The following is a 13,636-nucleotide window of genomic DNA, read 5'->3' as shown; positions in this document are numbered from 1 at the left end:
AGGTGATTAAGCAGGAGGCCGGACTGAGTGAACTGGGTTGACATGAGCAGATGTCTCATTGTGAACAGTTTTAGCATACAGTATAGTATGGATTAATGTGACGTCCAGACAGAGAGCCAGACTGTCCGACAAGCTTGAGGCCAAAATGCTTGAATTTTTTACGCCATCTAGTGGACAAAATATATATATATATTTTTCTTTTTTTTTTTGGGTCGGGGGTTTGGGCATCAATCAATTTGTCCCAAAGTTGATTGTAAGAAAGACCTAAATATCTAGCTAGCTCAGCATGTTGGTTTAAAAATCATGGTGCCATAAATAATTTTTTTACAAAAAAAAACAAGCGTTAAAAATTTTTTACTTATTGCTACAACTGATTAACGACAATATCTCATTTTATCTTATATAATATCTCAAGTTAAGTCAGAAAATGGCTTTATTTCACTTTTGCATGAGTAGAAGTGATAAATAATTTTAGCAAATGCATAAATCATTGTAGAACACAACACAAATAAAGCCTGATATTGGAAATACAGTCACATATTTTTGTGACGGTGTTTCCAGGTGTAGTCCAGTTATAGTGATTTGAAAATACAAACTAAATGTCACATCAGTTGGACACAAACTCTGGAATCACTCACAAAACACCTCCAAATCTATCTATATAAAAGATCAAAGTATTACATTCTGAGTTTGTATCTAGCTGACAGCTAGCTAGGTAGCTAGCTATTAAACAAATACAGAATAGTGACCAAAGTATTTGCATTCCAGACCTTTCCGGGCCATGTGTGGTTCTTCCCCAAACTTTTAGACTCTGATGTCAACACTACTGAACATCTTTGGAATGAATGTGAAAGCTGACTGCACCCCAGGCTTCCTCACCTCACCTACATCAGTACCCGGCTTTATTAACACCCTTGTGTGTGAATGAGCACCAAATCTCCACAAGCACACTACAAAATCTAGTGGAACATCTTCCCAGAAGAGTGGAGGGAATTATAACAGCAAATTAGGGACTAAACATGGAATGGGATGTTCAACACATACCAATTTTAAGGTCGGGCGTCCATATACTTTCATCCACATCATAAAAATTTTATATTCAGAACTTTTTTTGTAAATGAATAAATTCCATATCACTAATAACATGTTGTGGTCAGCAGTAATATATAACAATGTCTATGTAATATGTAATATATATATATATATCACTTTTACTATTAGAATTTTCTCATCCAGTGTTTTGTACCCAATCAGCAATTTAAATGCCCAAACTGTAGATCATTGATTTTCATTCCTAGTTTTTTGACCATGTGGGAAAAAATATATACATCCAGCGCAACCTGGTCTGCTTCATACAAGCAACAGGCAACCTCATATCACATGTAGTCCATAGGATTAAAGCTATTAAGCTGCTTCACGTCTTTGGAGCACAAATAGAACAAGGTGGAGAAGATGTCTGGATGGAACGTGATGCTGCTTCTTTATTAAGAAATTTTATCTTTTGTCAAAACTCTTTTAAATGAGAAGACTACATCGGTGTATCCTTAAGGTAAGATGATAAATTGGTTTGGATTTGGAGTTGTTATGAGATTACAAGGTTAAATTGCTGATGTGCTTGTTCTTGACATGGTGAAAATATGAAAAAAATGTGTGGAATTTAAAAAAAAAATGATTAAATTTTTTAAAAGTAAGCATTTTAACCTTTTTTTTACTATGAAAATCAGTTTTATGTAGATTTATTTGACTTGGCTGAGCAAAGAATACAGACATTATATACATTTGATAATATTTTTGTATAAATTACAATTTGAATATTGTCAGCATGTTGTTATGTTATATAGCATGTTGTTATAAATATATATTTATTTCCTTTTTTCCATTAAATCCAATAGAATCTTCATGTAATGCAATAAAAAATCTACAGTATTCTTATAGTGTAGCAGCAACGGAAAGTCTCGAAGACAATTATTTTTCAGTATTGTATTTGGAACTGCATTTTATCAGGTGAATAAACATCATTCTTCCATACAAAATTAGCTGCCAAACTAAAAGGAAATGCAAACTTGCAAAAGAAATTTTTATATTTATGATTAGATTATGAGATTTTGTGCAAATGTTAATATATCATATCGACCCAAATACTATTTAATTCAATTTAGTGTTATTTGTAGAGTGCTTTACAGAAAGAAATAGATTACATATATACATTTCAATCTCTACAAGTTTATCCCTAATGAGCAAGCCGGTGGCGAGGAACCTTGAGAGGAACCAGACTCAGAAGGGTGACACCAAATGCTCATTCATTATAGTTCCATCATTGTTGAGATTGTTGAGATCTGAACTTCATGTCCGTAACTGATAATAATTTGTCTATACACACTCCATGTTTGCAAACCTAAACCTTTTTGTAGAACTTCCTCTAAATAAATGTAAACTTCTTCATGTTGCTGTTAAACTTAAGAGTGTATAATATTCAGTGTTCCAACACGGACATATTAATTATTCTAACTTTGACCAAAATTTTATTCGAAACCTAGGACTAATTGAATAATTGGCTGAAATGTGTAAACCGATATGTAAAACCATCATGGTGATCTTTTCTGCAGTGATATCTGAAGGTACTTCGCACAGCGGAATGAGTAAAAGAAGGAGGAGGAACAGCCGCAGGACGAAGAGCTCCTGCAGCGTGAAACGTGAGTGCTGGTCTATTTGTGGCTCCTGGACAGGGTGAGAGCGATAATCCTGTAAAGACCGTCCCAGTCACATGCTGCCATAAAGCAAATGCAGGGACACAGGAAGGTGCCGGATTAGCAGGGACTAGGAATCTAATCTAACCTATTAACATGAATGAGCCAGCTGTCGGACTTTCATTAAGGTTGTTCACATGCGTTGTGTTTTGTGCCTGCGATCGTATGTGTCGTGTTTGATACGAGATGGTTTTAAACATTTCGTTTTTCTGTTATTTTTTGCTTTTTATTAATTTATTTGTTTTTAATTTTAAAAAAGGACAAATACAATATCATTTCAATCGTGTGACTGAACACTAAATCTTTTATAATGCTCAAACTGTGGCAGCAGGTTGACTGTTTAATGCTAAAACCAGTCATGTATGTCTGAGTAAAACACAGTTAAATAAGATTGTATTTAAAATTATCCTCACTGTGTTGTGAACTTTAAAACACTTCCACTTTCTGCAGATATCCAGTCTTACAAAACATGTGTTAGGAGTTTTTATCCCTTACAACTGCCTTGCTTAAGTATTCAGACCAAATATTGTGATGTTTACAATATTATAGTAATGTTGATTAAATGAAAAGGTGAAATCATAATTAAGCCTGGAAATGTGGGAAAATTCAATGATTGAATTCATTCAATTCAGTTTTTAATGTCCTCAAAATACTCATATGTAAATACACTATAGCTGCTGGTACTACAGTGGAACCTCGATACTCGTGACCTCGATAGTTCGCGACTTTTTATTTGGAACCGGACTGAGAGTAACTCACGAACTCGATAGTTTGTGACTGGAAAGTTCGGAGTAACATTTCGAAACATGGTTTGTACTAATAAATAAATAAATGTTTGAAACACTATTTTATTGTTGTATTATTCATTTAAAGTAGTAAATAAAACATTTATGACGAGTAATTCACAATTGTTGTTGAGTTTACACTACAAGTCAAGTCGAGTCAAGGTTATTTCTATAGCGCTTTTCACAACAGACATTGTCTCAAAGCAGCTTTACAGAAATCAACAGTCAAGGTGAATGGTGTGTATTTATCCCTACAGTACATGTACAATTCCCCCTTTAAAAAAGGAACCATCAAAAGAAAAGAGTCAAAACCTCGCCATTTTTTGTTACTCGTGAGGGGTTATAGAACGTCACCCCCACGAGGATCGAGGTTGCACTGTACTCTATAAATTGCCTTTTTTTTTATGGCATAAATTCAATATTCTTTGTATTGATTACTTATAGTTTGCTTTAACTCCTTTCACATTTCCATATGTCTTCAGAGTCTATCTCTTCATACAGTTTTCAAAATAATATCAGTAGTCCACTGGATTATGAGATTACACAAGACCAAACCACTGAGAAGGGAGAGACAGACTGCTTTTGCAAAGAAATCTTTTTGTCGGATGAAGAGGAGAAGGATGAAGAAACTTCTAGCAAAGAGAAAACATTTAGACAAGAAAATGCTGCACACAAAAAAGAAAAAGTCAGCAGTACTGTACAAACTGATGAGGGAAGGAAGCTGACTATTACCCACTCAGTGACGTTTAATGATTTTGGAAGATCTCCTCCGAAAATCGTGTTTCACAGGTCGGAGGATTTTACAGCAGGAGAAACTGCTAACATTGTGATAGAGGTCACAACATCCAAAATTAAACACCTGAGCTGTACAGATATAAGACTAGAGATCAGCGAGATGGTACAGTCAGATACCTCTGATCTCAAGACCACTTTGATTCTACAAAATGAGAAGGAAAAGCAAAACGAGAGCCTGAAACCTCAAACACCAAATACAGAAGGTTTTATAAATCCTTATTCATGCAACCGGAGTACAACAAGTTCAACATATACGCAAAAAGCCAAAATCTGTGAAAATATCAGCTTTAAAGTCATGACAGAACTAAAGACAGATGTTTCCTCAAGAAATCCAGGCTCATTCAGCAGCCAAGGGGAGATGGACCGCTGTAAAAGCTGCCTCGAGGATCACAACAGCAGATCTCACATGGGTGGACAAACAGACACTGATTTCACACTCGTGAATGGATCATCTACTTGTTCATCACTACATGACTTCTGGCTGCCACATAGCAGGTTATCACAACCCGACAATCATAGCAATAAGACCTTATGTGATGTTCCTCCTCCTCCAAGGTTTGCTGATAGGGAACATGATGTACTACAGGACCTTACTGAGAACATAGTGTCCTGTCATATAATCGAACAGGAGGATCCTCAGCATGACCCAGATGCTTCAGTGTCATCCAAGAAACTTTGGCGTCCGAAACCAAATGTGCATAAAACAGCTTACTGTCCTGAACCCTATGAACTTGACGCTGAAAAAAACCTCTTGAGATCGTCTGCATCAGAAAGTCACAAACCGAAAGGGAAAATCCAAAATCATGACAGCAGCACCAGTTCTCAATCAAGTAGTTACTTAGACGAACCAAGAAAAAGGAGAAGAACTTACCCAGGAGTTTCAAATCTTTCAGGTCACGATGGAGAAAGCAAAATGTCATGCAGAGGGTCTTTTTCCTCTGGCACACTTTCCTCGTTTTTCATGCAGTCATTACTCTGTCAGGCCGACAGATCTGCTAGATATCATCTAGAGGATGAGAAAGTACAAAGAAAGACTCACAGTGCCTTCAGTAGCACCAGTTCCCAACCAAACTTGAGCTCCTTCTGTGGTGCTTACATCTCAACGAAGACCCCAAATCATCCATCAGTGACTGAAAAGACTACAGATGATGTCTTTCCAAAGTGCCAAAATGAAGAAGTAGAGTCAGCAGATGTTGCTGATCAGATATTTATGGACAGAGCTAACCAGGAGAGTTTCTCAGAAGACCCACTGGAACAGAACGAGGTTACTGAAAGTGGCTTTGATGAAGAAATGATGGAAGTGGAGAGTCCAGTATTTTTGACAAAAGACACCCATCAGAAGAATCTGCTCATTCACGTGATCCCACCTTCGGTTTGCAGCTCAGAAAATGCATTAGTGATGGATTGCCCAAAGGAGCTAAAACACAAACATATGAGAAGCAAGAAATTGTGAGCACTCAAAAAAAACAAAGCTCAATAGTGACCGTTATTGGTGGATATGAGCAGAGATCTCTGCCCTGTTACACTGTAAGTGAGGACATTGTACAAAACCGTCCATCAGCAACAGAAACAACTTCTGCCTCATCAAAAGCACAGGTTGAGTGCCAGAAACAACATGGAGATGTGGAGAAACCAAAACAGATTTCCTACAGACCAGCAAGACGTACATCCTCTCAATTAGCTAAGGGCTGTAGTCAAACAGAAAAATGTCTGAATAAAACAGGTAAGATATTCATCTGAAATGTACAGTGGTGGACAGTAATAAAGCGAATGTAATTCTTTACTGTAATTAAGTAGCTTTTTCGTGTATCTGTACTGCTGTGTTTCTATTCGGCGAGACTTTTAATTAAAATTCACTACATTTCAATGGATGAAAATGTATTTTTATTAAAAAGCTTTTTTTTTTTAGGTAGTTAAAAAGAAGGTTCTGGATTCATGATTCATAATTTGATTAAGCAAAGAGTCTTGTAACATAAATATGAATGGCCATGACTGTATCAGATAAATAACTAAATCAATATCAATAGCCAAACATGTATAACAAAAGCCTTTAATGGTCAGCTATTCATTTCTATGCAGATTGTATGAATAAAGTATGAATGACCACCTGAGTATAGCAGGTGGCTCTCAAACAGGGCGGGGGGGAGAAAAGGATCAGACATAGTCTCAGAAAAATGTTTGTAGGAATCTCATTTGTCGTGAAAATCTTCATAAAATGTAAAATATAAACTCATGAGACATGTCGCTTTTAACCCAGTACTTTTCTGGATTGCTCCAGGACTGATTTCATGTATTTATATATGAAATAAAATAATGTTCAATGCAGGAAATGTATATCCATGGACTTCATCATCTATAACTCAAGATCTTTTTGGACAATATCAACTATGAATAACCGACAGTAAAGCTCTAAGTGTCTTCTTTCCAGAGATATCTAAATTGTGTATCTAGCCCACTTTTATCAGGATCTGTTAACATTTAAATTAAGGTGGGCATTTTTAGCTGTGAGTCCCAAAAGCTGTGGTGAAGGCTAACAGGTTAAAGGGAGAACTTTTACTTTTATCGACTGTATCTTTTACTCAGGTACATGATTTGTGTACTTCGTCCACCACTGGACACATAATGATTTCTTTTAGATCTCTGTCTGATTATCTCTATTTGTGCAAACTGTGTACAAGTTTGTTATTTATATTATTTAGCAAAGGTCAAGGAGCACTTGAAGCCGGTTGACAGTATCCCTAAAGATTCTGAAGACACCTCAGACCGCTGGGCGAAGAAACGCAAGATGTTCAAGGAGAGCAGACAGTGGGGTTCTGCAGAAGAGAGCTCCATGACTAGCAACATCACTGATGAATCAGGTGATAATATTATAAAAGTCGACAGAGGGTCTGCATATAATCACAAAAGCTACAGTGGGCAGCAGAGATCCGGGAAGCATCCGGCAAACCTAATAACGCATGCATGAGAGTTCTTATATTCATTCATTTTCAGGAACCATTTTATCAAGGTTAGGGTCACGGTGGATCCACAACCTATTCCAGTCAACACACACACACACACACACACACACATTTACCCTGAGGAGCAATTTATAGCACACATACGGGCATGTTTCTGAATGCCAAGAGAAACACACTCAAGAAACACACAAAAATGAAAATTGTGTCTTCTGCCCTGGAAATTAACTAACAAACAAACAGTCAATCAGCTAAACGTATTATACCAAATCAAAATAATTTCTATTGATTCAAACTGATTATCATATATACACATTTCTTTTACAGACACAATGTACTCTGAGGACACCCGCTCAGTTGACATGTCCCTCCGAGACATTGAAGACAGAGGTTTTTACACAGAGACGTTTCACTCAGCGTCCTGGATTTATCGAGGAGATGGCGGCAATCCAAATGAAACTATTCAGTGCCTTAGTAAACGCCCTCGACCGGTAGCAAGTGAGCATTAATAAATAATAAATCATCACGTCTACATGAAATTGTATGATGCAGCAGAGACTTAATAATGTAAAATACCAAATTGTCTTTTTTTTTTGTAGTCCGTGAACGGACTGTAAAAATCAGCAAAGGATCGGGAGAATATCCGTGGGGGTTCCGAATTCAATACTCCAAACCAATTATCGTGACAGAAGTTGACACAAGTAACTGGACCTGCAACCCTAAATAAATGAGTAACTGCTACATTGGTAGAGAATAATGCCATACTCATTCTTCTTGCTGGTTGCAGATGGAGCAGCAGAAGAGGCAGGGTTAAAAGTTGGAGACCATGTGCTGGCGGTTAATGGTACTGACGTCACAGGTGTGCCACATTCAGAGGCAGTCGACCTCGCTCGGCAAGGTACGGCAGGCTTTCAGACACAACATCTGGCCATGCTCGGATTAACGATATGCAGGCAAGGGTTTATTAAAGATTTGGGTTTCAGTCAAGTTCAGGCCAAAAACACTTATTAATTAAAACTCTTGTGGTATTTTACAATTGTGGGAAGACAGTATGTAATTTGTCTATATGCATTAACATCTGTGTTTAGATTCATTTGACATTGTAAGTAAACAGTAGTAATGGGAAGATTAACTATATGAAGTGATTGACTCAGAAAAAGATTCAAATCACTTAAATGATCCGTTAAGTCATTTAGTTCATTTGGTTCCTTTGATCAGAAATAAAATAAAATGTTACAATTTCAAAAAGCAGATCCTTCAACATGTCTACACACACACACACACACACACACACACACACACACACACACACACACACATATATATATATAAATTATAATGACACATTGCAGTTACAATAAATCATAGTACTTTGGATACTTATGTACATTTGAAGGTACTTTGGAAGTAATATTTTACCTACTGTATCTACTTTAACTCAGCTGCATGGTGTGTGTACTTCATCCACCAATAGTTATATCTCCTGCCAAGAGAGTTTCAAATATTTAGTAAATTAAATGTAAAAACTGGCAAGATCGTGATCTGAAGGGGAGGAGAAGAATCCCTGGGTGCCATTGTAATCAGCAAACAATGAATTTGCCTCTAGAAACTTTACGCAGGTTGTTCTTCTCTCTTTAATATTCGCAAAACATCAAACAGGCCCTGACCTCCTGATTCTAACCATTGGCTCGGATATCGGACGAACCCCGAACACACCAAAGCCAGCATGTCGAGGCTACTTGCACAAACGCACCCAGTCCAGTTTCCTCAGAGGCTGGAGAAAGAGGTGGTTTGTGCTTAGACATGATTGCTGCCTCTACTATTACAGAAACAAAAGAGTGAGTTTCTTTTTCTCTGATTGACTTTTATAGACTTAAAAAATATATACATAATTTTGGGAATAAACTATAAGAAATGGCTCTGGATATGGACTTCATGTGTGTGTGTGTGTGTGTGTGTGTGTGTGTGTGTGTGTGTGTGTGTGTGTGTGTGTGTGTCAGGATGAAGGAAAAAGCCATGCTTTGGCAGTCATGCGGCTGGAAGGTGCAGTGGTGGAGGCTGATACCAGTTTAGGGAAGCCCTTTGTGTTCAGATGTTCTCCTGCTTCTGGAAGTCGGGTTTACTACTTCTGCGCTACGTCAAATCATGAAATGCGAAGGTGGCCGATCATCTATTACCAAACAATGAAATTTGTAGCAGATCATTGTATTAAAAAAACATCAAGGATTAATTCACTTACCCTTACCTGAGCATCAATTCTTTCAATTAAACCTGTAAACAGTTTTTTTATTAATATTTTTTATTTAATTTTATCATGCTAATAAAGATCAGAGGTGCAGTGTGTCCTTTTAGAACAGTAGTTACAGCTTTATATCTTGACTGCCCTGCACTTAGACTGCAATTTAAGAAATGTGACTGTACAATAAAGGCTTCTCATTGTCTTCTACTTTCCATTTTTACAGTTATACTGAAAAACATGCTTTTTTCTTGCTTTCTTTATATCCTTTATTTCCTGTTTTGCAGATGGTTGGAGGTTTTGGAACGAGCAGTTCACCCCATTACTCAGGTAAAAACATTTTTGCTGAAAAATATCTGGGGAAATATCTTCATTTATGCAATGGTCAAGAAAATACCCTGACAAAGTAGACTTCCAAATAAACCATACTGATGATAATAACGATATCATTCCATAAATAAATAAGCAGTGCATTTTTTGTCCCACTGTTCAATATGGACCTGCAATGAGTCTGATGATTTTGGAGGATGAACCAGCAGAAAAACCCAATATTTGTTCTAACCATAGTGTCTAACAAAAAACCTGAACAGCGCTGGTGCACATAGCGAAGCCTATCGGTTGTTTTACAGTACAATTACTGCTCACTAGTTTTGTCACGGTAACAGTAGGGATTATGTTGCAGATTCACGTGTGGGTGGACGTGACACGCCACAACTCCAACGTGCCTCCTCTGGCTGTGAAGGACCCCGAGTGCCTCGGTCTTCTAAACTTGCTGGACAGAAACAAGGACTCGTGGGTGCAGCACTACTGCATCTTAAAGGACGGATGCCTTTACTTCTACGCCAGCATACGATCAACTTATGCAATTGGTAGGCCAAAAACACAGCACATTTTTACCATATTTTATTTTACAGGATTATTCCAAAATGAATTCAATTCATTATTTTCCTCAAAATAATACAAACAATATTCGTTTGAAATCTTTGCAAATTTATACAAAAAAACAACACAAAAAACACGTACATAAATATTCACAGCCTGCTTCCACTGATCATCCTTGATATGTTTTTACAACTTGATTGGGGTCCACCAGTGGTAAATCTAGTTGATTGGACATGATTTAAAAAGGCACACACCTACAGAAGGGCCCAGTGCATTTCAGAGCACAAACCAAGCCATGAAGTCCAAGGAATTGTCTGTAGGCCTCTGAGACAGTATCTATGCACAAATAATTTCTGCATTGAAGGTCCCAATGAGCACAGTGGCCTCAATCATCCATCAATAGAAGAAATAATCCACCAATGGAAGGCCAAACTGAGCGATCGGGTGTCTTAATCAGGGACGTGACCAAGATGGTCACTTTGAAAGAGCTCCAGCGTTTTTCTTGTTGAGAGAGAAGAACCTTTCAGAAGAATAACCATCTCTGCAGCACTCCACCAATCATTCCTGTATGGTAGAGCTGCCAGACGGAAGCCACTCTTCAGTAAAAAGCGCATGACAGCAAACCTGTAAGTTTGTCAAAAGGCACCTGAAGGTCTTTCAGACCATGAAAAAAAAGATTGAACTCTTTGACCTGAATGCCAAGCGTCATGTCTGGAGCACCGCTCATCTCCTGGCCAATATCATCTCTACAGTGAAGTATGGTGGTGGCAGCATCGACGGGTTATCTTCCAGCAGTACAACGACCCTAAACACACAGCCAAAGATGTGGCTATGGGACAACTTTGTGAATGTCCTTGAGTGGCCCAGAGCCCAGACTTGAACCTGATTGAACATCTCTGGAGAGACCTGAAAATGGCTGTGCACCGATTCTGACAATCCAAACTGATGAAGCTTGAGAGGGCCAAGCTTGTAGCATCAAATCTAAAAAAAACGAGGCTGTAATTGGTGCTAAAGGATCTTTAACAAAGAATTAAGCAAAGGCTGTGAATACTTATGTACAGGTGATGATGCGTTTATTATTTTTAATACATTTGCAAAGATCTCAAAAACACTTCTTCTACGTTATCCTTATGGGGTATTCTTTGTAGAATTTTAAGGAAAATAATGAATTTAATACACTTTTGAAGCTTTCCAGATGCACTGTAGTCAAGTCGAATGATCATATTAACACTAATCATATTAACCCTGTTTTAGGATTTTTTTTTATGCTAAATCATATTGTATTTTATTGGCTGTGATGCTGTGATACACAGGTGGGATTTACTTGCATGGTTACACAGTGCGGGAACAACCTCTAGGATTCAGGAGGTCCACCATTGAGCTCAAACCCCCATCGGAAGAGTTCAAAGTGTTCTACCTCTGCACTGAAAACGTCAACGAGAACAAACGGTATGCAACAAAACTACATGAAAACATTTTCAAACTGTCTGCATTATACTCAATGCTGTAGGCATGAAGGAAATGGGAAATTCATTTATTAATGTTTTTAATAATGGGGTGTGACACTGATTTGTATCTACATTAGAGACTCCTCAAATTCATATGATAGTCATATAGTCACACATCTCTTAATCCCATCATTAAGATGCCACGGCTATAGAAACCATCAATATTATCGAGATTCCCGTCTGCATCATAGACAGGAATCTCATACAGAGAGAATTAATGTCATTAAAAAAACAAGAAACCCAATGAATGCAATACAAAGAGTCTCCTTTCACTGGAGCCACAGCTGCATCGCCCACATACATCATCTCTAGCAGAAGCATCGATTTTCACCTCGTAAATTTCAACTCGTGAAACCAAACTAATTTCTGATTCTTTGTCAGTAATTGTGGAATAAAAAAAAAAAAACAGCTATTAAATCCACACAAATATATTTGAGCTTTTCTTGAATTACAATTTTACTTCATTGGAAGTAAGAGGCTTAAACATGTCCCAGTCTGACAATGCCATTGCAATAAGTGAGCTCCATGGTTTTCCATGCTCTGAAATCTAAGGAAAAGGCTGAATAAATCTGGACTGGGATGTTCCACATATGAAGGCAGGTGTCCACAGATCTTTTGTCATGTAGTGTACATCTATTTTAAACCTATGGATATGTGTGATCATGTATACATATATATTCTGTATGTATAAATGCTTTTTAACATTAAAATAACACAGTGCTCTTCTTTCACCTGACATAACTTTACAATAATTTCTTGTTTCAGGTGGATTCGGGCGATAAAGACATCTATAGGAAAATGGCTTCCTTTGCATCAGGCACTTCAAGACTACATGAGTCGACCTCCTGAGGAAACCAAAATGTGAATCAGAATTCATCAGCTGGTGGGCAAGATGAGCAACCACTCATTACCAGAATGTTCTATGGCCAATTATCCAAATTATAACTTTTTGCTGCAAATGTATTTGCTGGACACTGTTTTTGTTCTGGCAGGCGCCACTAGAGGGAGCTACAGCCCGCATCGTCCCATCTGTGCTCATTAATTACTGAACGCAAGTTTGAAACCTATAAAATAGAGGGTATTTGGGGTTTCTTTCTTTGACAAGTTACATGGTATGTTTCCAAAGAAAGGTCTTTTGTAATTTTGTGAGTTTATTGATCATTTCTTAAATCTGCTATATATTTCTGCATTTGTACACTACATGGGCAAAGTTTGTTCTGACCATCACACCTATTTTCTGCACCATCCCTGAGATTTTTGTTGTATAAGACTTTATTTTTTGCATCAACAAGATTTCCACTTCCTAAAACTAAGAGGTCAAAAATCTGTTCCAACATGAAGATTCACAAATATGTGGTCTACAAAATCTAGTTGAAAGCCTTCCCAGAAGAGTGGAGGTTATACTAACAGTAAAAGGAGGGATAACTCTGTAAAGGAACATTCACAATTATATGTGAATATGATGGAGAGGTGTCCATAAACTTTTTACCACATAGTGCATCAGTTTGTTATAATCATGAATGGAGAATATACATTAATTCAGTAGGGTGAATCTTTTGTTTTTTTCGCTTGTTAATGGCAGTGGGTTGTTTACTATTAGTAGTGTCTGTGTGTGTTTGTTTTTTCATCAATAGCTATGGTTTTATAGAGTTAGACATTATTGTAGAATACACTGTTTTGTGTCAGAGGTTTACATTGTGTCCATTCATACATACAGTTTCTTTGT

The 13,636-nt window shown here is 37.3% G+C and overlaps 2 protein-coding genes across 2 annotated transcripts; both read left to right on the top strand.

The window, feature by feature from the left end:
• The first annotated feature begins 1,392 nt into the window (after positions 1-1,392).
• LOC124393199 lies at positions 1,393-5,780 on the top strand. Its single transcript, XM_046860752.1, has 3 exons — positions 1,393-1,549; positions 2,607-2,693; positions 4,015-5,780. The coding sequence occupies exons 2-3, from the start codon at positions 2,636-2,638 to the stop codon at positions 5,778-5,780; spliced, it is 1,824 nt and encodes a 607-aa protein (XP_046716708.1). The 5' UTR covers positions 1,393-1,549; positions 2,607-2,635.
• Positions 5,777-13,587, top strand: LOC124393200. The gene is made up of 11 exons (XM_046860753.1): positions 5,777-6,050; positions 7,027-7,185; positions 7,612-7,782; positions 7,884-7,985; positions 8,072-8,182; positions 8,944-9,122; positions 9,285-9,442; positions 9,808-9,850; positions 10,203-10,389; positions 11,716-11,851; positions 12,676-13,587. The coding sequence occupies exons 2-11, from the start codon at positions 7,113-7,115 to the stop codon at positions 12,773-12,775; spliced, it is 1,260 nt and encodes a 419-aa protein (XP_046716709.1). The 5' UTR covers positions 5,777-6,050; positions 7,027-7,112; the 3' UTR covers positions 12,776-13,587.
• The last annotated feature ends 49 nt before the right edge of the window (positions 13,588-13,636 follow it).

This window comes from Silurus meridionalis, chromosome 11 (genome assembly GCF_014805685.1).
Source record: "Silurus meridionalis isolate SWU-2019-XX chromosome 11, ASM1480568v1, whole genome shotgun sequence".
NCBI lineage: Eukaryota > Metazoa > Chordata > Actinopteri > Siluriformes > Siluridae > Silurus > Silurus meridionalis.
The sequence above is the reverse complement of the archived record's forward strand: the minus strand, read 5'-3'. Positions and strand labels throughout refer to the sequence as shown.